This window comes from Colossoma macropomum, unplaced genomic scaffold, assembly GCF_904425465.1.
Source record: "Colossoma macropomum unplaced genomic scaffold, Colossoma_macropomum, whole genome shotgun sequence".
Lineage (NCBI taxonomy): Eukaryota > Metazoa > Chordata > Actinopteri > Characiformes > Serrasalmidae > Colossoma > Colossoma macropomum.
This window is the reverse complement of record NW_023494788.1, coordinates 31,250,561-31,276,802: the sequence shown is the minus strand read 5'-3', so window position 1 is coordinate 31,276,802 and position 26,242 is coordinate 31,250,561. Positions and strand designations below refer to the sequence as shown.

General features: G+C 36.1%; 2 protein-coding genes across 10 annotated transcripts in view; both read left to right on the top strand.

The window, feature by feature from the left end:
• Positions 1-19,023, top strand: part of si:zfos-2326c3.2 (mitogen-activated protein kinase kinase kinase kinase 4) — a 54,756-nt gene extending 35,733 nt beyond the window's left edge. For 4 of the 7 annotated variants that reach the window (XM_036569184.1, XM_036569187.1, XM_036569188.1 and 1 more), the window contains 9 exons: positions 150-270; positions 613-768; positions 885-1,028; positions 3,938-4,072; positions 5,326-5,426; positions 6,743-6,892; positions 12,985-13,144; positions 16,845-16,984; positions 17,461-19,023. In XM_036569184.1, the coding sequence (XP_036425077.1) occupies positions 150-270; positions 613-768; positions 885-1,028; positions 3,938-4,072; positions 5,326-5,426; positions 6,743-6,892; positions 12,985-13,144; positions 16,845-16,984; positions 17,461-17,544 (1,191 nt within the window). In that variant the 3' untranslated portion in view covers positions 17,545-19,023. Of the gene's footprint in view, positions 1-149; positions 271-612; positions 769-884; positions 1,029-3,937; positions 4,073-5,325; positions 5,427-6,742; positions 6,893-12,984; positions 13,145-16,844; positions 16,985-17,460 lie in introns of those variants that run through there. The other 3 variants (XM_036569185.1, XM_036569186.1, XM_036569189.1) reach the window with 3 other exon arrangements.
• Positions 19,024-23,878: 4,855 nt separating this feature from the next.
• The window catches only part of myot (myotilin), a 30,768-nt gene continuing 28,404 nt past the window's right edge, over positions 23,879-26,242 (top strand). For 2 of the 3 annotated variants that reach the window (XM_036569182.1, XM_036569180.1), the window contains exon 1: positions 23,879-24,009. The gene's annotated coding sequence lies outside the window, so the exon portion shown is untranslated. Of the gene's footprint in view, positions 24,093-26,242 lie in introns of all 3 variants that reach the window. The other variant, XM_036569181.1, reaches the window with a different exon arrangement.

The following is a 26,242-nucleotide window of genomic DNA, read 5'->3' as shown; positions in this document are numbered from 1 at the left end:
TGAGACCCCTGATATATTCCTACTGTGGAGATTCTGGAGAGCATTTTCTTGTAGTGACCATTACATGCATAGTATGCATATAGTCATCTTAAATTCTTCTCATTTATTTGTCTTGAGCTTTGATATCTGTGAGATAAATGTGTTTGCAGAAACCACTTAATGGCCAGCAAGCAAAGAACATTTCATCTTCTTCCTCCTCCTTCACGCCATTCATAGATCCTCGCTTGCTACAGATCTCTCCACCTCAGAGCCCACAAGGAAATAGTCAGAGTAAGTCATTATCTCTGTCCAACTTGCTCTTTGTCTTAAGCTGTCCTTGGTCAGTTTGTTGTTTCAGATACTCATCATGAAATCCATACTGTTGTATATCATTAGTCATAGCAGAAGGGATGTAGTGAGCATAGATGAAAAGCAATGAGTGAAAAGCTAGCTATTCTGACCTCCTGACATTTTTGTTTTTAAAGTACACTACAGGCAAAGTTGAAGGAGAGTGTAAATAAATGTATAAATTGTCTCTTAATATTAAAGTATTTATACCTCTACACCTCTCTCTCTCTCTCTCTCCTCTCTCTCTCTCTCTCTCTCTCTGTCTTTGTCTGTCTGGCTCTGTAGACAGTGTAAAGGCTGAACCAATCAAGAGACAGAACCACAGGAAAGGCTCAGTTGTCAATGTGAACCCTGCCAACATCCGTCCCCAGAGTGACACACCAGAGATACGCAAATATAAAAAGAAGTTCAATGCTGAGGTCCTGTGTGCTGGTCTGTGGGGTAAGCCATACTTCACTGTGTAGTGAATGGGGAAAATCTGTAGCTGTATTCAGTACATTTTTGAGATTACTTGATGTATGTGTAGTGCTAAATAGGGCATTTTCTCCGGTATCTAGGTGTGAATCTCTTGGTTGGTACTGAGAATGGTCTGTGGCTGCTGGACCGCAGTGGTCAGGGTAAAGTCTATTCACTCATCAGCCGCAGGCGCTTCCAACAGATGGATGTACTGGAAGGCCTCAATGTGCTCATAACTATCTCAGGTAATCACAAGTGACATACCTTATGCCGTAATTTGCTGGACAGAGGATATATAGCTAAAGGTATAGTGTTTGCTCTGTGTTTTTGTAAGAGGGAAAACCATTACAACAATAGTTTCAGCTAGAAATATCAGGGTTCCTGAACATGGGTGCAAGTCCCCGCTAAACAAACATAGTGTATGTTAAACTAACGAACAGCCAACTAAAACTTATTCCCAAAACCATTGCTGCTCAGTCAGACCACAGTAGTTTGCTAGTTGGAACCACCGTAGTTTAAACTACAGTGGTTTGACCTCTGTGTTTAATGGAATTTGCAGTGAATAAACAACCAAAATGAACAGTAGCTTAACTTGTTCAGATAATGTGGAACCTACTGGGTTAGGTCATTTGAGGCAGTATAATTTAGAAAAGCTTTTGATCATTACATTGCAACCTACATCTGATAAATTAACACAGACTAATGCTATTTTAGGTGTACTATTTCAGTGGTAACTGTCTTTAGCTTAAATATAGGCCATAACTGAAATTGGGCCTAATTTTGTACACAAACACAAAGTTGGCTGTTCCAGGCCTTGACTGATGGATTCTCCCTGTCTTCACTTTTTCTCTGTCCTCCTCTATTGCTCCTATCATTCTTTCCTCACTGTACTTGTAATACTTCTTAACATTTTTTCTTGCATGTCTATGGGATCTTGTATTTCAAAGTTCACCCCTTTTTATCAGTTCTGTGCTACTGTCCTCTGCAATACATACAAACTGTTAATTGAGTCTCATAAACTGTTGTTATTGCTTAGTACTGTAATGCTTTAATTACATTTAGTGTACCAAAAGTAAAATAACAAAAAGAAAAGTAAAACAACTTCTCCAGCTTTGCCTTTTGCAGAAAATTGCTGTTAACCATGTGGTCCATATATCTAGATTATACATATACGCATTGTTCATAAATGTGGTAATTTCAGATTGTTTTTCACTATAAAAGCAGATTTTTAACACTGTCCCTTATATCATGTCATGTATTAGAGTTTGGGACAACAAAAAAATTTAATTACAAATAAGAACACCTGTTGCCACTAAGTTATCTATATATCATATGAAGGTAGTCTAATAGGACTTATAAAATGACTGCTATGACTTTAATTTAAGTTCATTCCAGTTTTGTGTTTACTAGGCTTACATTTTTTTTCTCTACATCTTTGGTTTGATTTACTAAAGAGCGCATATCAGGGCAATTAAAGCCTAAATTTCTTCTGATAAAAAATGGAAGTTAATTTATCCCCCATATTATTTGACCTTCCACAATATTGTGTGTGTAAATGTTACATGTAAGAAAATTACAGCTGTTGCTAGTGTAATTGTTTAACAATCCTGACTTTGGAGCTGGTCAGCTGTTGAATTGGGGCTATTTTCCCCTCTATGATCAAAATAAAATTACCTCGAACAATAAATGCATACATAGGTTAGCCCCCCCGCTAGTAGCTGTGTTTTGTTTGTTGTTGTTTTTTTTTGTTTGTTTTGTTTTTTTTAAGGCAAGAGCGAGTTGCACTATACCTTTGTCAAGAGGGTACAGTACATAGTTGCACATCTAGGTCAGAAAGTGTCTAGACTTGCATTGTTACATTATACATTATTCAGATTACAGCATTTAAACATAGTACAGTGTCTTACAGGAGGAAATATCCATATCACATTATATTTAAAGCTACATCATTTTGCTTACTAGATTTTACTGGTTGTCATAACTTGCAGATTTTTGTTGTAGAGTGTGTGTAATTAGTTGAAATTAGTTGAAATTTGAAGGTATTGCCCCAGTTATGTAGTATTTCTGTAGAGCTAAGAAAACAAACCTGGATCTGGGAATCTCTAGTTTCAGCAACACAAAAATATGTAAGACTAAGTAGTGAACAGATTTTTGTGTACAGGCAGTTGCTTGTAAAAGTGTAGTAACTTTACTGAACATGATTTGAAGCTCTAATAACTTTGTTTACAGGACAAAGGAAGTTACTCTGAGCTATCGGGGCATCTAAAACAAGGTTTAATGCTTAAATTTCTCAAACACTACTACCCCATAGGACGAAATGCACACTTAACTACATGACATAATGCAGTATAAGTGTCTGCTATTTCAGGCTAGATTTGTTACAGGATTGGATCTGATTTGTTCTTTTTTTGCATCCCATGTACAAAGTCAGAATTGTGCTGTTAGTAACATCCTATGATACTATGATACTATAACCCTAAGATATAGCTTAAAGTAGGATGCATGTGTTAGCCCATGCTCTGTTAGGTAGCTGTTTTTTTGTGTTTTTTTTAGGTGAGATCCTGTTATGTTAGTTACAACAAAAGGATCTAGACTTGTATTGATACATAATATATTAATCAGGTTACTGACTTGGGCAGCATTTAAAACTAGTACAATGTCTTACAAGAGGAAATACCACATTATATTCCATCATCTTTATCATATTATATTTAGAGCTACATCTGTCTTTTTTACTCACTGTCTTTTTTACTTTTTTTTCACTGGTTTGTATACTTGTAAGCATATTGGGTCATATTTGGTGTAGACAGTGATTAAGTGACTTAATTGAAATCTGCTCCAGTTGTTCACAGTCCCTCTAAAGTTTCTATAGTGTTTCTATGGAGCCACATGATGGTGCTGATCATATTAAATTTCTTAATATGACACATGCTTTTTATGTATTTGTTTGTTACAAAAGCCCACTCTAAGCAGATGCCCCTGCTTAAATCTACACTGGTAAAAACATTCAGTGTGTGTTATCAAACTCAGGGACACTAACTAAGGACAAATTAGAAAATGTATACACTATGTTAGCTGAATAATAATAGTAATCCCGATGCTACTAATAATATTTGTGATTTTTTTTTTTTGGATCTTATTGTCAAATGGGCAGGTAAAAAGAACAAGCTGAGGTTATACTACCTGTCATGGTTGAGGAATAAGATCTTACATAATGACCCTGAAGTGGAGAAGAGACAGGGTTGGACTTCAGTGGGAGACATGGAGGGGTGTGTGCACTACAAAGTTGGTGAGTCTCCACTTAATGACTGAATTGTCAGAGAAAGCTGTTGGCTGTTTAGGATATTTAGGATATAATGTTTTTTAAATACATTTTGCCTTGTTTTACCTTAATTACCCTGTTATGTTGAAGCTATCTCTGTTGTGACATGAAAATGATACTTGTGCTCTTGCCACATATGTCACAGAATTGTTGATGTTGAAAGTAGACTGAATGACTTCTCAAATTAAACTATTTCTCTTAGCTCTTTTGGGGGTTGTCATAGAACAAAATCTGCTTCACTGGTCCAACACCAAACTGTTTAAAAGCAGTGTTTTATCATATTTCTTTTTTTTTTCATTCAAACTTTGTTGGATGTTCAAATAACACTGAATTTTAGTATCGTACAAACATTTTCAGGCTTTATACTGTGTTCCCTGGTACTTTAAAGACCTAGGGAATCTAAATCCATGATTGCTTTTTAATTAGGTCAATGTTGGTATAATATCCGCACAATATGCATATAGAAAGTAGACAATATAAACATTGCGATGGACAATGACATCATGGGGAGGGGAGGGTGTCATTCATGTTTGAGCCCATTCACAGCCCATCTTCCCCTGTTCACTTGATTTTTACTTGTTTTTTTCCTTCCTTTTCTTCTTTTTTATCTTTCCTCCGTATCCACCTTATTTTTCACGTGACCACTGTGTTTTGTGATTATAGCTGAGATTTTTGGTTTGGTAACGGATGAAAGTGTTTATGTGGCTGAGTTTGTTGGAAACGGGTGAGGATAATAATGAGCTTGTAGGTAGCAGTGATTAGAAAGCCTTGTGTATGGAGAATCCTCCGTATTTCCTGGTTGAGGTCCATCTGGAGCATTCTCAAGGTTGATAAATGGCATCCAGACATCTCCATATCTGAAGTCATGTCTGTTTGAATGCTGAAAAAAGAAGAAGAAAATGTAAACAGCACCTGAGCAATCTCAAATTCTTTATGGAGAGATGGTAAGATAGGGTTAGTCATCAAAGGCTACAACTGTAATTTTAAGAATCTGTCCACAACAGTGAGTTCCTGTTGCCAGGGTCATAGTTACATTCAGTCAGAGATGTCTTCCTGGTCCCCAGTATTCTCTTTCACTGTAGAGTTCAGATGCATTTATGTTTACTGCTTTTTTAGTTAATTGATGGTCTGCATGCATTGGCCAAAGTAAGAAAATTTAGATAGATTATATATTGTAATTATAACTGTAATGAACGGTGACATCTGACTTGTGATTTCAGTGCGTTACGAAAAGATTAAATTCCTGGTTATTGCCTTGAAGAATGCTGTAGAAGTCTACGCATGGGCTCCTAAGCCATATCACAAGTTTATGGCTTTCAAAGTAAGTGTCACATTTTAGTGACTAAATGTGTAACTTTACACAAGTAAACATTTATTTAGAGATACAGTGCCTTTTCGCTTTACTGTATACTGCGTGTTGATTTATGTTCATTTTACAAAGGGCTGAGCTTAACCACTAATGGCTTGTTTTAACACACATGCATATACCCATAGCATAATACTAATACCCCATATGTAGTCCTGTGTTACTGTTAGGTTTTGTATTTCTGGGCTTATTTTATGGTATTCATTAAGATATGTGTTTTTAGATACAAGACATCTTATCTCAGGAAGTCTGTGCAGATTCAATACACAAAACATGCAGTGATTGCTGAGTTTAGATGACAGTAAATTTCTAAAAGCACAGCAAATATGACTACCCCAATTCTTTTGGAGCTTAGCATATGCATATGCTTGTCTTCCAAGCAATAGTTTTGGTTTCCACATATTTGAATAATGTCAACACTGAACAAATAAATACTGAGTAAAAACTGCTTGTGTGAATTTAAGTTATATATTACCAAAAATAAGAACCAAAGCCATAGCCATAAGGTGTAGTATTACCTAACTATCCACCACCTACCTTTTAAAGGTAATATTTTTTAAGCTGTTGGCATATATTGCATTCTTGTATACTCATGTTCTTGCATAGTATAGTATCTGTGTAATATTCCCAAATTTATTTATAAAAGCTCTGGACGTTGAATTAAAATCATGGATCCGATCTATAATCACTTAAATTGAAGTACCTCCCCAGGTCAAAATAAATCTAGCTTGAATAGAGTCAAACAGTGCTTGTCTCACTAAGGAGGTCACCTTGAAGAATGTCCTAGTTTAGTATTATCCTGGGAGACTTGTTCCAGTTTTGACATACTCATCCATTTATTGGTTATTTTAGCACAGAGATACATGTCTTCTTACCCTAAAGCAACCACAAGTTGTGTAACACTGTTGCCCTGCCTATTTTGTGAAGAATGGATTGCTTTACAGACAATCTGAGCTCTCCTTGCTTTATTTGTGCTGACCAAATATGTTTAACTGTGCGTAATACACAAAAGTAGCTGATAAGGTTACCAAACATATATGGAAGAGCACCTTCAGGAAAGTGTTCATATTCTTTGTGCTTTGTCCAGCTGTGTTATTTACTGGACAAATAGAGAGTCTTTTAAGAAAACCCACTCAAAAATAAGTAGTTTTTTTTTTTACAGTATCTAATACAGCATGCTAGCAATAAATATCAGTGATTTTTATTGTGTTACTTTGGCCAGAAATATAAATAATGTGTCAGTGATGCAGTAATGCTTTATATTTGTGCAGTCATTCACCTCTTTGCCTCAGAAGCCACTGTCCGTGGATCTGACTGTTGAAGATGGACAGAGGCTAAAGGTCATCTATGGATCAGTATGTGGGTTTCATGCAATCGATGTCGATTCTGGAACACCCTACGACCTGTATCTGCCCACACATGTGAGTTTCTTCTTCAGACTGCCTTACAACCGTGCTTTGAAATCAAACCTTATTAGGGGACATGGCAGACAGAAATACTTACATTTACCTCTCAAAGTCCCAAAGCACTCCTTAAGCTTTATTAATACTCACTATGCTTTAAGAATTGTGTACAAAGTACCATATTGTATGTAATAATATTAGATCAACTACACCTACATCAAAAGACTAAAAAACAAACTACATATTTAGTTAAGATTAGTTTCACAAAACATATTTGGCAAAAGAACATACTGCTGTTTGTATCTGTAATACATTAGAGTTTGAACAGAGGACAGATTTTGACAAATTGGTCAAATAAGTTCTACATGTGTGCTGATTTGTCTCCCAACACTGCTATCATATTTGCATGTGTGGTCTAAACACACCGGACACATAAGCAGTAGCGTTTTGGGAGGAGGGCACTGTTTTCCTTTAGTTAGTTTTTAAAATTGAATACAACCTAATCTAATTACATTAACTACATATTGCAATTGTGATAAACATTTGAATATAAAAAGAATGGTGAACTTCTGAAGATATAATTAAAAATTATTATTGTTATTTTGACCAACATTATTGGTTTTGTTGGATCACTTAAATGCCTCAATTTATTAAAACACACACAGAAACTCATCTGGAACATCTAAAGTTGGTCAGAATGCTCATAGCGCACAATTTAAAAACTAGCTGTCAAATATTAGCAAATATTAACAATTATAACTCGTTAAATAATGCAGAAATGTAGCAAAATCTGTGGAATTCCCCTTTAAGGTTAACACCAAAGTCCTTCTGTCCTCATAAGCATAGTAATACCATACACTGTCAGTGTGGTGCATTTGGACTAATTGTAGGATGGATACTTCTCAGCTCAGCTTCGCCCACACTGCTGAGCTTTTACTCTTGACTACAGTAATCGTGTAGGAAGGAGCTGTTTACCACCGATTGCCATTACACTATGATTCACTTTTAAATCGGGATGGAACACAGGCGTATAAAGCGAGATCATTGCAGTGCTCCATTTGGAAGCCATTGAAAAAACACACACGATCATCTGCTTATGGCACAAATATAATTTGGCAGGCCTAAAGCAACAGATCTGTGTTTGCTGCATGCCTCTGGGAGAAACTTCAAAACAAAAAAGATCTATACTTGAAAAAGGCAGTCTGCTTTCACAATGTATTATGTGAAAAAAATTTGTCACATAATTGTTAGTTTTAAGCAGTAAAGCTATTTTAATGTAGAAAGATTCATTCCACACCAGTATATCAGTCTTTTTACTTACAGAGATGCTGGACTATACTGTGTTTTCATGACTGTTCTGAGGAGAATCTCACACACCCACAGACCGTGGCTGTGTATCAGCACTAAGTGGCTCCCTGACACACAGCGAGAAAGGGAAAGAGGGCTATGTTGCCACCTATGACTCTTAATACCCATTCCCATTATAGGCCTACACTCTACTGAGGTGCCCCACATATATTACCCTCAAAATCTTGCTAAGCTTGTGTGTGCGTGCATGTGTGCCTGTGCTAGTTTCTCCTAACCAATAGCTCGCCTAAAAATACCCCTCCCCAACCTTAAAGTGCTCCCAAAGCATAAGCCTTTCGAAATGACCTGTTATTCTACTGTTTTTTTTTTCTAATGTGACAAAGTAGATATATTTGGAGGCTAGCACAAGAGAATCAGAGACTGAAAGCAGTGCAGGGCTGTGTTCCATAGCTTTCCTGTCGCTGCTTTTCTGTTGCCGTTTACGCTTTCTCATCCTCATTTGCTCTCTCACACATGCAGCTACACATATCTTCATTTGCTCTCTCTTTATTGCACTTGCTTTGTGCTTTCCTTCCAACGCTCTCTTTTTCTGTCTTTGCTCTAATATACAGATGCACACATATGCAACCTTTGCACAGCGCTTTTGCCACACTCACTCCATGTCATCGCATGCTTTTTTCCACATGCATATCTACATACATCAACACACTTTTTTTCATACATCTTTCACTGCTGCTGCTCTTTCCTTTCTCTAATTATCTGTATGCTCTTTCTGATTTACACGCATACACTCATAGAGGCGCGCACGCTTACACACCCACACATTCTACCACTCCATCCCTGCCAGCGGTGCTCATGAGAATACCACGGCAAAGAATTAAGATAGCGCTGCGGCTCTGGATGCCAGTGTTGATGCTGAGGATTGTAGTGGCTCAGCAGGAAGATGGGACAGTTTGTGTGAGGCAGTCTCGTAGTCAGGCAAGTACAGTGGATGGTTGTGTGTGTGAGAGAAAGAGAGCAAAAAAGAGCAAGAGAATCTGCATGCCTGTGTTGACTAGATTGTGGGTGTACAAGAAATATTGTTGTTTTCATTGTCAAAGAGCAGATTTTCTTTTGTTTAATATGTCTGTGATGAGTATTTCATAAAGTATGGCATTAATTCTTCAAAAAGAATTGGTGGAAAAAGTATTATTTTACATAGTGGCATTGCAACATGATGTGAAATTTTATAATGCATGTAATGAGCATTCAGCACCCTCGGTCAGAATGTTAGCATTGATAAAGTGAACTTACTTATTTTGAATACTTATTTTAAAAAATATTGAAACTGGCTTCTTTATCCTTACATAGGATTGTAGTCAAGTAAGAGACTAATAATAAATAATAAATATTCATGAGATCTCACAAAGTACACTTCCACTATTTATTTATTTTTTTTATGCATCAAGGCTGTTATGAGTTAGGATTGAGTGTTGAGTGGCATAATAAAATGAAGTGTTGGCAGGAACAGTGAATCACAGCCATCCTGAGATGAGAGTGCATACTCCGGTAGCTTTTTTTCAGTTTGTCATAGCTCACAACAATCAAACTGGGTGCAAATTAACCATAACTATGAACATCAAAGTCAGCAAATGGAAAAGTAAAACTAAAATTTTCTAAAAAAAAAAAAAATCTTACAGCGCTCATCTTTGTGACTCAGAAGGGCATCCATGATCAATCCAAAGCAACTGTTTATGCAACTAGAAATCACATTATTATATTTCTCTTGTGCATCAAAAAAAAAACTTGTCCCCACACCTGTACTGGCTCGCAAATCCCTCTTTGTTTATCATTGTTTTCACCTGTGTCCAGTGAACCTGTTTGTATAAAGACCTTTTTTAGTACCAGGTCTTTCCGTTTAGTAGCATGTTTTCCCATCATGTTATAAGTCTAGCATTGCCCTGTTCTCTTTCTTGGTCTGTCTTGGTTCTTTGTTTTGCCTGTGTTTTTCTAGTTAGTTCTATTTTGTTTCTAGCCAACCCAACTGTATGGATAATCCTGTGACTGCTTGTGTTTTTAGCCTGGACATGAACTACTGCTATGATTGTTGTATTTGTATTTGTATTATTAAACAGACAGAGCACTTGCATTTTGCTTCCGCTCCATGCCCATCATGGATGCAGCGAGACTATTTGAATGGCAACAATTGTAAATAGATTGCAACAGTGCCAGACTACAGGAAGACATTTTGTTGTTGCGACATCTTTGAGTCCAAGCTGACAAATGACTGTTTATAGACTTGGCTATTGATCTTGTGCCCCTGTCAAATTCAGCTACACCTCCTAACTCCAGCTTGACTTCGGCTCATGCTCTTGACTTCCATCAAGCTTTGTCCCCTGCTTCTGTACCAACTCCTGACCTCAGTTTGGATCCTCTTTCAGATCTGGTTCCAGTCTCATCTCTTGCCCATGTATCTGTCATGTTTGCTTCTATCACTGATAGAGCTGCTGTAGCTGTCCCTTACCCTGTTTCTGTTTTTGCCCCACTCTCTTCCCCATGTCAGTCTAGTTTCCCAGAGCCCATTTCACGTTCCACGCTCCAGTTCAATTCACTTTGCAGTCCTTCAGACCACCATCATTCAGCCCTGTTAGTGACTCTAGTTCTGGTGCTTCAGGCAGCTCTGATTTTGATCTCATGCAACTTCAAATCCAGTCCTTCTTGCAGCTCTGGTTCCAGTCCTGTAAACTGCTTTGATTTTGGTCTCTTGAGCAGTGCTGTGTACACTCCTGGTCCTATTTTATTCTTGCTCTTTTCAGTCTCTGTAACTTTTTGGTCTTTCCAGTCTTCCACTGCTCCTGTTGTAGATCCAGCTCCACCTGTTGCTTTGTGGATTCCGTTTCTGTGCCTTGGGAGCTGCTTGTTGGAAGGGGCTCTTTAAAGGCAGTCCTCCAGATCTCCTCACCCCAGATTCCTTTGTTTACTTGTTGAGGTCCATGCTTACAGAACCCAATGAAATTAGAGGAAATCGGTCTAGTTTTTAGTGATCTTTTTTCAATAGTTTCAACATTGTTACATCTTTGTTGATTATGGGGAAAAAATGAAAGAAATTTAATCTTTCAATGAAGCAAAAGATGACTGAAAAACACATGTTACAATTATTAACACCACTCCAGTACTTAGTACTTAGTACTTTGTGCACCATCTGTTTCCCAAAATAACAGCAAAATAACAATGTCATACTGCTTGGTGAAGTGGGAGAACACATAAAGGGATCCAAGATCCTTCTGTACAAAAAATCTCTCTGGTTCCTTCAGAGTGCTTGGTCCTCACTCATGGATTCAGCTCAGCCCACAGATTTTCAGTGAGGTTTAGATCAAGAGTTTGGGATGGCCCTTACAAGATCTTGATTCAATGGTCAGGAAAAGTCAGTTTTATGTATGTTCTCCTGGTATTTGATAGAGTATATTATGCCAAAGGGAGAAAAACAGCCCCACACTGTAACACACACTGTAGATCAGTAAAAGTATGAAAAACATTCACTTGACCCAGCATATTCGCATGGAGTTCTGCAAAACGTGCCTCAGTTTAAAAACAAAATGGTTATGATTTTGAGTAAATGAAGGCCACAAAAATGAGAGTGGTCATATTTCACGTCATATCCAGCACTTTGTCTCCTTGGCTACACTTTGGAAAGGTCAGCGTCAAACTGGGTCAGAGCTGAATTTGCTTGAATTTTGAGAGCATCCGCAAAGCGGCAAATCTGAAACACACACACACACACACACACACACACAGTTGTCCGGTTCCATGTAAAAGCCAGTTTAATCTGAATGACTTAAAATTGATAAACATTTATTGACATGCTGCATGAGTATTTTAAGGCATGGGCTTGCCCACAATGTCTTTCCACAACTTACCCTACTCCTGTTACACCTGCTGATTGATTAACCCTAAACCCAGGCTACTGACCTACATAAGTATGATGCTTACTCTGAGTACACTAAGGCCCTGATAATCAAGTGTGCTGCACTAACAGTCTTTACTCTTCTGGGGCACTTAAAACTTTTCTAGCCAGTACTTGGTACTGGGCGTAGTGGCCTTACACTACTATGCGGCTGCTTCAGAGAGTTCTATTATTTTAGCATTGCTTTTCTATGGAGATAAGTTTGTTCATAATTCTCACTAATTAGAAGGATTATATAGGATTATATAGTGCATCTTTGTTTTGTGAACTGTAGAATAATACCAGTCAATCTTTGGGTTTGGTGAGAGTGGAGGTTTTCTTTTAGCAAGCCTCTCCAACATCTTGTAGGCATGGATAGAGTATTGGTTGAAATTTACCAAATCCAGATTTCTTGAAAAGATACAAATTCCTAAATGATTCAGAAAGAAATCTATTTTCTTGCTAAATCACAAGGCTGGCAATGTAGCTAGTGCAGCAGATATGCTAATGAGAAGTATTTCACAACAGATAAAGGACACTACTAAACTTGCCATTAACAGTGACCTGCCTAAAAATAAAATTGCTATTTATGATTATTAATTGTAATCTTTGGAAGAGAATCTAAAAATGAGCATGCTGCACATTTCTGCAGTCGTCAAGCTCATCACTATTAAAGATAAGAGAGGGATTTCTGAAGTTCTGTGTCCAGTGTTCAAAATGACTGAGATAGAATTTCACTTGATTTGTGACATTTTGACAGAAAATATGTTACTTTATAATGAGATGTGTAAATAAGTTGCACATAATTACAGGCAAATATTTATACACGCCTGTATGACATTATGCTTATTTAATATGCATCTGTATGTGTGTTTTTCAGATCCAAGGCTCAATCCGTCCTCATGCCATAATCATCCTGCCCAACAGCAGTGGGATGGAACTGTTGGTTTGCTACGAGGACGAAGGCATCTACATCGACACCTACGGCCGCATCACCAAGGAGACGGTGTTGCAATGGGGAGAGATGCCTGCTTCTGTTGGTGAGTTGCTGAAAATAAACCAGCCACCAGTAGCTGCAAGGGAGATGGTACAAAGGTGTTTACGTCTGTGTTCTGGAGTGGCTAGTCTTTTTAGTTTTTTACAAGAACTTTACTTTTTACATGTTGCAGACAAAGCACTATTACACTAGAAATACAGGCATTGGTGGTTTACTGTTTAATATCAGATTAGTCATAGCTAATTCCTTCTCATACACTACTAGGTGAACTTACATTGAAGGAAGGTTAAGGGCTTGTACACGCATTTAAACCTTTCACGCTTGAAAGTATTAAATGCATGTGCAGGCCCTCAACCTTCCTACAGTGTAAGTCCATGTGTAAATAACCACATACAAATCCCACTTCGCAAAAAGTTGGGACAGTATGTGAAACCCAAAGAAAAAAATTACTTTGAAAATACTACAGCAACAAGATATTTTAGATTTTACCATATCACCTTGATTGTTTTGGCAAATATACAATCACTCTAAAATTGATGCCTGCAGCATGTTCCAAAAAAGTTGGGACAGGGCAATTTAAGTTGTGAAATTTTCAAAAACATCTTAAACACATATTAACACCTCATGCAATCAGGAAAGGCTTAGTCATTTATGAGCAATGATGGGTTGAGGCTTATCACATCGCCAAAAAATGCGCATGAGAATATTCCAGTTTAAGAAGACTGTCCTTCAATTAGCAGTTGCAACAATTTTAGTTATTTCACCCTCTGCAGTGCATAATATCATCAAAGGATTCAGGGAATCTGGAGAAATCTCTGTGGGTAAAAACCACAACTTAATGCTTGTGACCTTCCATCCCTCATATAGATGCATTAAAATCCCACATGCTTCTGTCATGGACATCACTTAGACTTAGAAACCTAATGCAGTAATCCTGGTTCTGGACGTCCACTGCTCTGCACAATTTAGTGTTTAATCTGCTCCACCTAATCAGTTCATTATCAGCCCTTTACTGAGTTGAAGTGGGTGTGTTAAAGCAGAGAAGCATTAGAATAAAAAAAAAAAAATAATAATAATAATAAAATAAACAAAGCACAAAACCAGCTGAATCCACTAATTAGTTCTTCTACCCTTGCTAATTAGAATCAGCTGGGTTACTTCATGTTGGTAGGTTAGTACTTCCACTCTTTGAAAAAAAAAGGTTACCCACCTCTGATTGCAATTAAACAAATCATTTGTCATGATGGGTTGAAGCAAAGAGCTCTCTAGACCTTTGCAACAAGCAGTATAGCAGTGGCACTGGTTACCAAATGATTTCTCAACTTCTAACTGTTCCTAAAAGGACAACTGTGGCCCTTATCCACAAGTGGAAGGAACATCACTTGAAAATCAACCAGCCACACACAGGAGCTCCTCACAAGATTTCCAACCAGGCAGTCAGAACGTTGGTCAGAAAAAGAACCCAAGAGCCAAGAACCCCTTTGAAAAGAGCTCCAGAAAGACCTGGAAGCAGTAGGTACAGTAGTCACAGAGAAAACAATGCACTGGAAAAAATAGCTTCATGTGGTAACAAGCAATTAAACTAGTCAGCTCAAAATATTACCTTGATTGAAAGAGTCCTTCATTTAAAGTATTTATTTAGGTTGAACAAAACAAAAGAAAATAGTTAATTTACTTGTTTCCACATGAAGTATTTTTTTAGGTTGAATTGATGAACGATTTTTGCAGTGTAGGCAATGCACTCCATCGCCACTGTCTCCATTCATGATCACTTCAGAAGGCTCCATTACTGAAGAAAAGGTATGTTGAAGGGTGTTTGAAGTTGGCTACCTTTGGAGAAGCCTCCAGTGAAAAGTGAAGGTGGAAACATCACGGTATGGAGCTGTTTCTCTACTCATGGTGGAATCCAAAGCATCAAAGAGGAATGGAGCCAAGTAAATTCTTGAGAAGAATCTGTTGCCATCCACCAGGACTATGAGGATGAGATGTGGTTGGACCTTCTAGCAGGACAGCGATCCAAAACATTCTGCAGAAGTGTCTCTCAGTTAGTTCCATGAAGAAAATAAAGGTAAATTTGTGTAAGGAACTGAAGATCAAGATTCATCAGCAGCCCCCCAGAATCTTAAAGATTTAAAGATTGACTGTGTAAAAGAATGGTCCAAAATCCCACCTGAACACTAAGAGATTAGTTTCTTCATACAGAAATGAAGCTGTCATTGCAAACAAAGGTTTCTCCACCAAGTATTAAATATATTTCAGTTAGCATGTTCAGTACCTTTTACATGTGTCATTCCACTTTATTGCACGTAACTTTTTTGTGGATTGGAATGTTATGATTTCTGTAGCTTTGTAGATGTATTGAGTTAAAACCAATATTTGATCTAATTTCATGTGAATAGCTGCATGGGAAATATGTGTAATATATGTCCTATATATAGTCCTTTTTATATATATATATATATATATATATATATATTTTGGTATGATGCATGAGGTATACAAATGGTGTGTATGAGGTATGTAAATGGATTATTTTGGGTCTGCTCATACTAATGACAGCTATGACTCATTCTCATACACAAATATGAACCATCAAACCAAAATGACTTAGCAAGAAAAAAACCTGAACAAAATCTGATCTGAGCAGAAAAACTGAGCTGAGAAATAAGGCCTGTAATGAGACCATAGCCAAACACTCATCTCTCTAGTTTGCAGTTTGCCGTTTGCTTGGCTGAACCCAGTAGCCAGCAGATGGAGCCATTTTGCAGGAAACGCTGACTCCACACTTCCTTATTATTGTAAAATGATGAGGTGTTATATCAAAGTGATGCTATATTCCCCTAAATATTAGAAATATCCAGTATGCACCGTTAGATACCTTCCTGTTTGTTCAAACTATTTTGACATAATTTTTCTGTTCTAGGGTTCCAAACCACGGCAAGTGAAAGCCATGGTTGATTAAATATGGGTCTTTCTATATCAACTCACCTCAGGCCTGTCCAGTCATGTCGTGACTGAAAGATTGCATTTAAAAGATGAAATACTGCACAATATTGATTTATAATGAAATTATAATGAAACTTTTAAAATTCCTAACTAAAAAACTATTTGGAAGACATTTTTTTTGGTTTTCATGGAATGCATGATAAGGCCGGAAAAGCCTTAAATGTGTTGGCATGGAGTGGCCCAGTTGAATTTGGAAATCTGGAATAGTTTCATTACTGAGGGATCATAGACACAAAAAGCTCAATGGCAAAGCTTTATACCAATTTTTATTTCGGTTACTCTGTCCAAATAGTTGTCTTTATCTAAAATGAGGAACTAAACACAGTGCTGTATTCCAGTGCTAATTTTATACATCTTTTTATGCTACTTATATACCCAGAAATAAGCAGAAATAAAAATTTGGCTTTTTTTTTTTCATCAAATCCATCATTTTGTCCTTAATAAAGTTCTTAATTAAGCACAGGTCAAGCATGCAGCACAAATAACATTCAGCTTTACTGCCCTAGTGCTTATTTAGCACTTTATGTATAGTTAATGGGATATTACTGTTCAAAAATTCAGTATACATGCTTGAAAAAAGTTTTTTTTGTTGTTTTTGTTTTTAAATGTTTAATAGTTACAGTCACATTGATATTTCATTATATTTGTGCTTTTTTAACAGCAAGCATACTCAAACATTTGACTAGTATATGTATAGTTAACTCAAAATGTTCTCTTCATTTGTTTGGTTTTCACAGCCTATCTTCAGTCAAACCAAGTCATGGGTTGGGGAGAAAAAGCCATAGAACTCAGATCAGCTGAAACTGGAAATTTAGAAGGAGTCTTCATGCATAAAAAGGCCCAGAAACTCAAGTTCTTATGTGAGAGAAATGACAAGGTATAATAATTTGATACCAGAAATATTTCAGTATGTATTGTTGATATAAATTATCTGTGTAATAAGTGGTCTAATATTTAATATTAAATATATATTCTCATTGTATATTCCGCCCACAACACTTTCACTTATATTGAACATCTTATGAAACATATACTGGTATATTATTTATGCTTGTATGTTTTAAAGTTAAGTTCTTAGTTATACTCTTAAACGTAAAGGTGCTAAAAAGGTTTATTTTGGATGCTATAGAAGACCACTATTGGTTCCTTAAAAAGCTTTTCAGAGATTTTTTAAGGACTATTTTTGTGAGAGGTGTGAAGAAGTTTAAACTCCATGTAATGCAAATGTTCGTTATCAGTTTATTTTTTTTATAGATCTATAAGTTCAACCAAGAATTATTTATAAACCTTTATATTTAAGAGGAAAGAGACATTTACCTAAGGTGTGTTTCACCCCACTGTGTTTCTTTGCAGGTCTTTTTTGCTTCTGTGCAGTCAGGAGGCAGCAGTCAGATCTACTTCATGACACTGGGACAGAACTCACTCTTCAACTGGTGATTTCTTAGATTTGAGAAAGAGCTTTGCTCAGGGTAGAATGCTTCAGAAGATTTAAATGAAGTATCAAAATGCAGGAGTCATTCCCCAAATTGAAGATTTCCTACATTTTTTTAATATGCTTGTTCATTTTGGTAATCAGTTTTAATAATCAGGAAATTAAATGAAAAAACTTGTACATTTATTACCTACTTCAGTCAACCAAAACAGGATCCTGGATAAATAATTCTGATTTTAAAATCTATTTAGAACAAATCTAAATTAATGTGCTTCGACCACAACATCCACCACAGAAGTAGAATGAAAGGGACTGACGGCTAATTCACATATAGTTGGCAGCTAAATGGGTTACAAAGAATGTTACATTGCCTAGACTTGCTGTCAACATTTGTGCTTTATTATGCTGGATTGCTAACTCAAACATTCTTTGGAAATGTTCAACTGACTTGTGTGTGTCTGTTCTGCATATGCTTTTGTTGTCAGTTCCGCTACATACAATGCTACTATGAAAATGTATGTCTAGCAAATTTACCTGCCTCCACGACTCTAATACATGAAATGCAAATTGGACTGGCCACCTAATTAATCTAAAAGCAGTTTACATTATTTTATCCTAGGATATCGTTGGGAATTGTAAGATGTTAAGCAAACACATGGTGCACTTTATGTGAGTATTCCCTAACAGCATGCATACTTAATGAACACACTACCACAGTGTGTGCATTTTCAGAAATTTGGTATTTAGAAACAACTCAAATAGACAAGTGATATAATCGTATCTTATTTATGAATAATTCTAAAGATCATTAGATGAAATGTGAAGGAAAAAATGTAATCTAACTCCATGAGTATATGTAATAATTGTCATTATGAAAATAAATTTATTTTCATCATTTAGACAGTTATTATACATTTTGATATGCAGTGCCTTGCACATATAATTGAACTGTGCAGTTCATGCTAAATTGTTTCAATGCAACCTTTTTAACTGCAGAACCACAATTGCATGCATCTAATTACCCAAAGATTAAAAAATGCAAGCTAAAAAACACCCCCATGCACATATTAAATTAATTTGTTTATTTGACTGTATGACTCTTATGAGTTTATTAAGGGCATCCTCAGTGGATATGCATGGTTGATGGGTTGACAGAAAAAATCAGTTTTTTAATGTATTTTAACAGCAATTTGTACTGATGTAATGATGTTAAGATAAAGTTGGAAAAAACGCAGATTTAGTGACTCAGGGATTGAGACAAGACAAAAGCAGCCTGCTTCCAAAAGTGAATTAGAGGACCATGCCAAAGTTAGTGAATGTAACACTAGGTGTTATATAAAAAAAATAGAATAACCTTATGTTATATTGAGGTGGTAAGCAAACGTGGTGTGTGGTAAGTGGTACCACAGCCACAGAAATCTATGTGACCTTTTCTGAAGGCTTTAATGGCCACAGAGGCAGCATTTCATAAAGATCTATAATAAGATCATACATGTGGGTGTATGTATGTATGTATGTATGTGTGTAAATATATATATATATATATATATATATATATATATATATATATATATATGTACACACACACATGTATGATCTTATTATAGATCTTTATGAAATGCTGCCTCTGTGGCCATTAAAGCCTTCAGAAAAGGTCACAGATTTCTGTGGCTGTGGTACCGCTTACCACCTCAATATAAGATAAGGTTGTTCTATAAGACCTAGTGAGCCACCTCATACTGAATTTGCTAATTTGCAATCATTTACTCTCTGCAAAATTTGTTGTTTTTTTCTTTTTTTTCTTTTTTTTTGGTAGCTGACTTCTGTAACTCATTAAATAACTAAATAGCTATCAGTAACCATTATTAGAAGAGTTGTTGTGACTAATAATAATAATAATAATAATAATAATGAACATCATTTTGAATACAGCACAGTTTTTTTAGCTTCTAAGCAACTTAGGATATGTAGCAAGAAACAAATTAAAAAATATATAGTTGGGTTCCTAAATAGCAAATGTGCTGGTCACAGAAGCCTACATTTTTAAACTGTCAATTCAAGAGAGCAATTATCCAAAATAATGGCTTGCTTATTCCATATAAGGAATAGTCATGTTAGGGAGAAAGAACAGTAGTTCATTCACATGGACCAACAGACATTTAGAATTAATGGGCCTCATTCACCAACCGTTCTTAAGAAGAAATTTCTTCATAAAACCGAATTACACAGTTTTCACAAAGATTCTGACAGTCACCAGTGTTTTCTTATTTAGGATTTGTTCTTGGGTAAGAACAGAATTTCCACACACTCAAGATCACAAAGGTTGTGAACAACTCTGCAGTTTATGAATACATCATGAATCTGACAGACTTTCTTAGGACCTTTCTCAAGAACAAATAAAAAAAAAAAGCTTAGAAATATACTGGTTGATGAGGGCCATTGTTACTAAAGAACAATAAACAAAAATCTACAATTTGCATAGAATTTAAAAAGAACATAAAAGAGGCTGTAAATCTGAAGACATAAGATATATACATACAATGCCTTCCAAAAAAGAGCAAAAACATCTGTGAAAAAATGTCTTTGTTTTTTGTCAACTTGATCTTGTACTGAAAATGATTTTTAATAAGTCATATCACTACCAGAACAAAGTCAAGCTGATAAACACCAAAGACAATTTTTAAGAACACCAGTATTTCTAGAGGATACTCCATTGATGAATAAAAGTGACCAGATTAGTAGAGGTTCTCGATGTTAGTGAGGCACGTGTTGATGGTTTGGTAATGTAACATGGCCAGAGAGAGAGAGAGAGAGAGAGAGAGAGAGAGAGAGAGAGAGAGAGAGAGAGAGAGAGAGAGAGAGAGAGAGAGAGAGAGAGAGAGAGAGAGAGAGAGAGAGAGAGAGAGAGAGAGAGAGAGAGAGAGAGAGAGAGAGAGAGAGAGAGAGAGAGAAAAAGCAGGTGGAAAGGGCAGTGTTTGGAAGTGAGGAGGCCAAATGAAGTTGATCCAGTCAAGTGATGTAGGTATGTAATATTAAATTAAGGACTTTTTAGAAAGTGTGAGTTCATTACATCATTATGAGCATGAGTTCTTTACATCATCTCAAAAATAAGTGTCAAAGAGAGAAAGAATATAAGGTTCTTTGTGAATCTGTAGCACAGAAATGTTACACAGTTAAATTCTCATTTCATTAAATTTCCCAAACGTAGGTACTAAAATATATAACCTGCAGATTACGCACAATTTTTTCGAAATTATTAGGCCCAGATTTGAGCATATTTCAGTAATAACTTACGTATGATCTTGCCAGTACACTCATGATTAAGTATTATGTAAGAGAGCACAACCTTAATATCATCTGTTACAGTTAGGATAGAGTTTTACAACAAGACATAGATATAGATAAATGGCAGGTCTCAAAGCATTAAACACGGTGGTTTCACAGTTTCTAAAGTTCTAGAAATATAATGTCTGTTTCATCAGTCTAACTTGCCAAAATAAGTATTAAAACAAGTAGGTGCAATTTGTTGAAAAACGTGGGAAGATACTGATGAAGTGTTTACATTACCTTCTGCTATGGATTTGTTTGTACAATAGTGAATGTACATACCAGTTGCACTGTTTTATACATATTTTCTACTCATCATCTGTGTCTACAGTACATTGAATTGGAAAAGTATTTACACCTTTGCACCTTTTAGTCTTTGGTTAAACTAAAACAATATTGTTGTAAACCTATAAATAAATATGTATGTCTGTATTTTGTGTTTAATGTTTTCGACTAGAGTTCTACTACTGTACAAGCCATATGGAAGATGTTTAAGTAGCATCATTGCTACTGTATTGTGCCTGCACATGTAAATCTCATTATTTCTTGACTGTTTACTGCATGATTTAGAGCTTAATTTGAATTGTTATGTGAGATCTTTGACAGTTCAGCAAGATCTATCTGACTCTTGCAGTACTAACTATGTTGAAAGATCTTCAATCAAATGTCCATGTTTTTGTTCCTATTAAGTTTACCAACTTACAATAAAGGACAAATAGAAAATGAATAGATTAAACAAGTTGCATTTTACTCTTTTAATTGCTGCAACAATAGTGTTGTATTAGTTTAAAAAAATAAATGACATTTTGTGGTTAGACTACATTTATTGCTGTAGTGTCCTCTCTATTTCTCTAACATCATTGCTGCCTCATTAGATTCTCCCTTAAAATAAGTTTATTACAATCACAATTTGAATTTTACGTATTGTAAAATACAAGCATGAATGTTCCATAGGTGCTCATTTCAAACATAAATCACAACAGCAGACAACAGCAAAAAAAATGTTTTAAACTACTGAAAATAATTACTATGACTAACTCATAATAAAACCTATGCAAGAAGGGCCTGGGTTTGGTTCCCCAGCTGGGCGACCAGGGTCCTTCCTGTGTGGAGTTTGCATGTTCTCCCTGTGTCTGCATGGGTTTCCTCCCACAGTCCAAAGACATGCAGTCAGACCAACTGGACACGCTATTACCCCTAGGTGTCATTGTGTGTGTGTATGTATGTGTCTGTCTGTCTGGCCTGCGATGATCTAGCAACCTGTTCAGGGTGTTTCCTGACTTTTTTCCACTCCATTGCTAAACAGTTCAGCGAATGTAATTAATGTGGTAAATATTATGGATAGCCTACAGCATACTATGAGCATGAGAGGAACTTTCAGGACCTACCATACTTACCATAAGCAGGGTAATTGTAATTTTGACAAGTCAAAAGGCTGGTAATGTGATGCAAGCACAATTCATTTATTACAATTCTATGTTGCTTGAACCAAGTGAGGTTTCCAACAACAAATACAGTAAAATATATGCCTCAAAACGAATATGAATAATGAAAATACTGTGATTTTCTGTCTATTACTGGGTCACTGACCATTGCTGAAACACATATGGCAAGCGTAACCAGATCCAAGCAGCAGGTGGTGCTATAGACCTTTAAATGTCATCCCCATACCCTACCAGCATTAACAAATAATGAAAGAAAGCAGAAACACAATTACTAAAACACAGCATGGGTCTTAGAAAAACCTAATAACAAGTGAAATAACACAGTGATGAATACTTGTATTTGAGCTCCAGCTGTGTTTGACAGACATTTGCACATTTTAAGCCCCTGGCATAGATTAAGTCTCGCTATGCAATGGCCAGCTCTGTCACCGCAGTCAGTTATGACCTGGATCTTTCACAGAGAGGCATCCTTTAATAGTTTATTAAAATACATAGACATTATGCATTTTTAATAAATTTATCTGTACAAAATTCGTACAAAATGCAACACACATCCTAACAAAAACAATAAAGGGAGATCATATCACTCCCATTTTGAAAGAACTCTTCAGGATAGATTTTGAAGTTCTGCTACTAATGTTTAAGGCTGTAAATGACCTAGCATCACAGAATGTCTGTCTGTGATGCTAGGTCATTCCAGCACATGATCTTAGATTTGCAGAGACTGGCCTTCTGCAAATACCTTCTATAGAATACAGAAAACATGGAGAGGCCTCTTTCAGTTATTATGCTTCTAAACTGTAGAACTCAATTCCACTTTTTATTAGACAGTCAACCTTTTAAGTAATATGTAAAAACGTATCTCTTTAACTTAGTTTTTTTTTTTATTTAATTAAAACTCTACATCTCTTGGTATTTTTCATGATATTAAGTACTCATAATTTTTTCTATTACTGTTTTATATCACCTGTCATTAAAGCACTTTGAGTTGGCACCAGCATGAAGAGTGCTTTATAATTAAAGATTATTATTATTATTATTGTCTTTTCCGTGTGGAGTTTGCATGTTCTGCCTGTGTCTGCGTGGGTTTCCTCCGGGTGCTCCGGTTTCCTCCCACAGTTCAAAGACATGCAGTCAGGCCAATTGGATATGCTAAATTGCCCCTAGGTGTGAGTGTATGTGTGAATGTATATGTCTGCGTCTGCCCTGCGATGGACTGGTGACCTGTCCAGGGTGTATCCTGCCATCTTTTTCTTGATATACACATTCTACAAGTAGTCCTAAATCAGAAAACAACTATTTTACTTCACTTTAAATTGGCCATTATTTTTGTGGCCAGGAATACATGTGGAAAACCAAATTTTGCCAGAATGAGGCACTCCTCTATTGCAACTTGTTCTACATGCTGTTTCAGTTTCTGTAGCAGGAAGTGCAGGGACATGCACTATATTTGAGACCCGAGTGTTTAGTTTACTCACTAACTGTGGAGTCAGCTCTGTTGGAAAGAGAATCTGTAACCTGAGAGATGTGCTTGCGCTCACTTCCTTATTTTCTCCCAACCCACTCAGGCAGACTCTGCAGTGAAGGTGGACTATCTGTTAGTTTGCCAGTTTTACTGCCCCCCAGCTCAATCCTTCATTTCACTCCCTGTATAGACAACAAGCTGCCAGTGAGAGGAACAAGAAAGATTGCAAGAAGGTGGGTGAACTTTCAGCATTGTCTCGCTCCCTCATCAGCCTGGTGGGATTGTTACTGGCCCCTAAATCACAAGAGTCATACCAGTAAGGATTCTTGTTTTGCATGGGGTGGGGAATGCCTCTTTTAAAAAGTAGCATACTCTGAGCTGTTTGTAGGGAATGAGTCTGGAAGTGAGGAAGAAGTTACAGTGTGTGTGGAATTCAATATTTGATCTCAGAAGAAGCTCATGACATACTATGAAGTTGATTGTGTATACTTGTGCACCAAAAGTGATAATTTGCTAAGTTTAAATGTATACCAATATACTTGCTATAATGGTATATATTTATTAACCTTAACTGGAACTGTTTTAGTTTTGCATACAGAGAGAAAACCTTTATTTTGGGGACAAAGGACTGAAGTAATATAAATGGTATATATTATAAAAATACTAAATGAAGTAGTATATAATATTATTGTGTAAGTAAAAGTCTCTGAGCTGATGGCCTACTTGCATGCAATACCTTCTCCAAACTATGGCCCATGACATGATCATCCTTTAAGATACTTTGCAAAGCACTTTCACCAATCAATATGTTTTCTTATGCTCATAAATATTTAACTTTAGTTTCCTTTTCAGCAAAAGCACTATAAGGTATATTAGATACGTGGAAGTACTTTTCCAGTGACAGTCCATACTATGTTGTTAATGTTGGTAAGATTGTTTATTGGTGTCTATTGCAAGATATGTTCTGCCTCTTTTACTCTATAGTAGTGAGGTCTGCGTATGAGCTTTGAGTTTATTTCAGATTTCAGTGACAAGCACTGACATTTTTAGTTGTTGTTGTTGTTTGTGTCTTCTCCACTAAAGTAAGTCTTTAGTTTATATGCTGACCTGTGATCTATTAATAACATTTTTACAGAGGGTTCCACCTCTGTGCGACTGTGTGCAAGAGATATTATTATTATTATTATTATTATTATTATTATTATCAGCCCCAGTAGTAGTAGTAGTAATAGTGGTATTTTTATTACAGTTGTGAGAAGACTGAAATAAGGGTACTGATCACAAAAAGTGCTGTTATTCCAAAAAGATAATGCATACAGTTGTGCGTAAAATTTGGGCACTCCTGGTTAAAATACATTTTTTGTTGATTTTTGAACTGGATAGAAGTAAACACAACCTCTGCAGCAAACCATGTTAGAAATACATTTATTTGTAATTTATAATGTACACTTTATATTTGATTTAAAAAAAAACAAATTAATATATTAATTGTGACATGCATAAATTGGCCCTGTTGTGTCAGTACTTACTAATGCCCACTTTTAGAAGATGCTACAGCTTGCAAATGCTTTTTGTAACCAGCTATGTGTCTTTTTCTTCTTGTTTTAGGAATTTTCTTGCTCTTTCTTGCAGAACGCATTTAATTCTGCAATATTCTTGCATGACAGCATGTTTAAAATCTACCCAGAGATTTTCAGCAATGTTAAAGTCAAGGGACTCTAAGGACCATTCCAAAAGCTTTTCCTCAAAGTAGTTCATGGTGAATTTTGATGCATGTTGTGAATCATTGTCCTGTTGTAGAAGACAGCCTCTTTTCAGTTTTTTTCAGCATCTCTTGACTGACAGCTTTGATTTCTTGGCTATGACTGTTTTGTTTTGTTTCCAAAATGTCTTTTTTTGTTTTCAAGATCATGCCTTGACTTCCACAGTTCCCCTATACTGCCATTTCTTTAATGGCATCAGCTACCTTAGTTTTCTAATGTTCAGCTGGCTGCTTTGAGGAGCCCATGGTTGTTAAGTGTTAACACAAATTTAGAGAATTTATTATGCTCTGAAATTGGCATCAGCTGATATTTCCTAATGACAGTTCTTGTCTTGTGTAACCAGCCCTAATGTGTTAATTAAGGCCTAATAATTAATTAATTAATAATTAAGTTCTGAGACTGATAACTGGTAGGCTTTTTCATATGCCACCTTTTTTTATTTATTATTTTTTTAAGTTAATCAAATATATAGTACATTTATATTTGTGGAAAGATGTATGTTTGCTCTTTTTATTATTTTAAAAATTAATTTTTCATTATTTTTTTTTCTTGTCTTTATTTGATTTTTATCACCTTGATCTTCATCTTTATCCGAAGTGTATGTTATGTTGTAAATATCTGAATAGTCTCGGTTTATATTCCTTGTGTGTATTGGATTGTCAAGCTTATGATCTTTGTTTGCTACCTAGCCTACTTTGTCTGC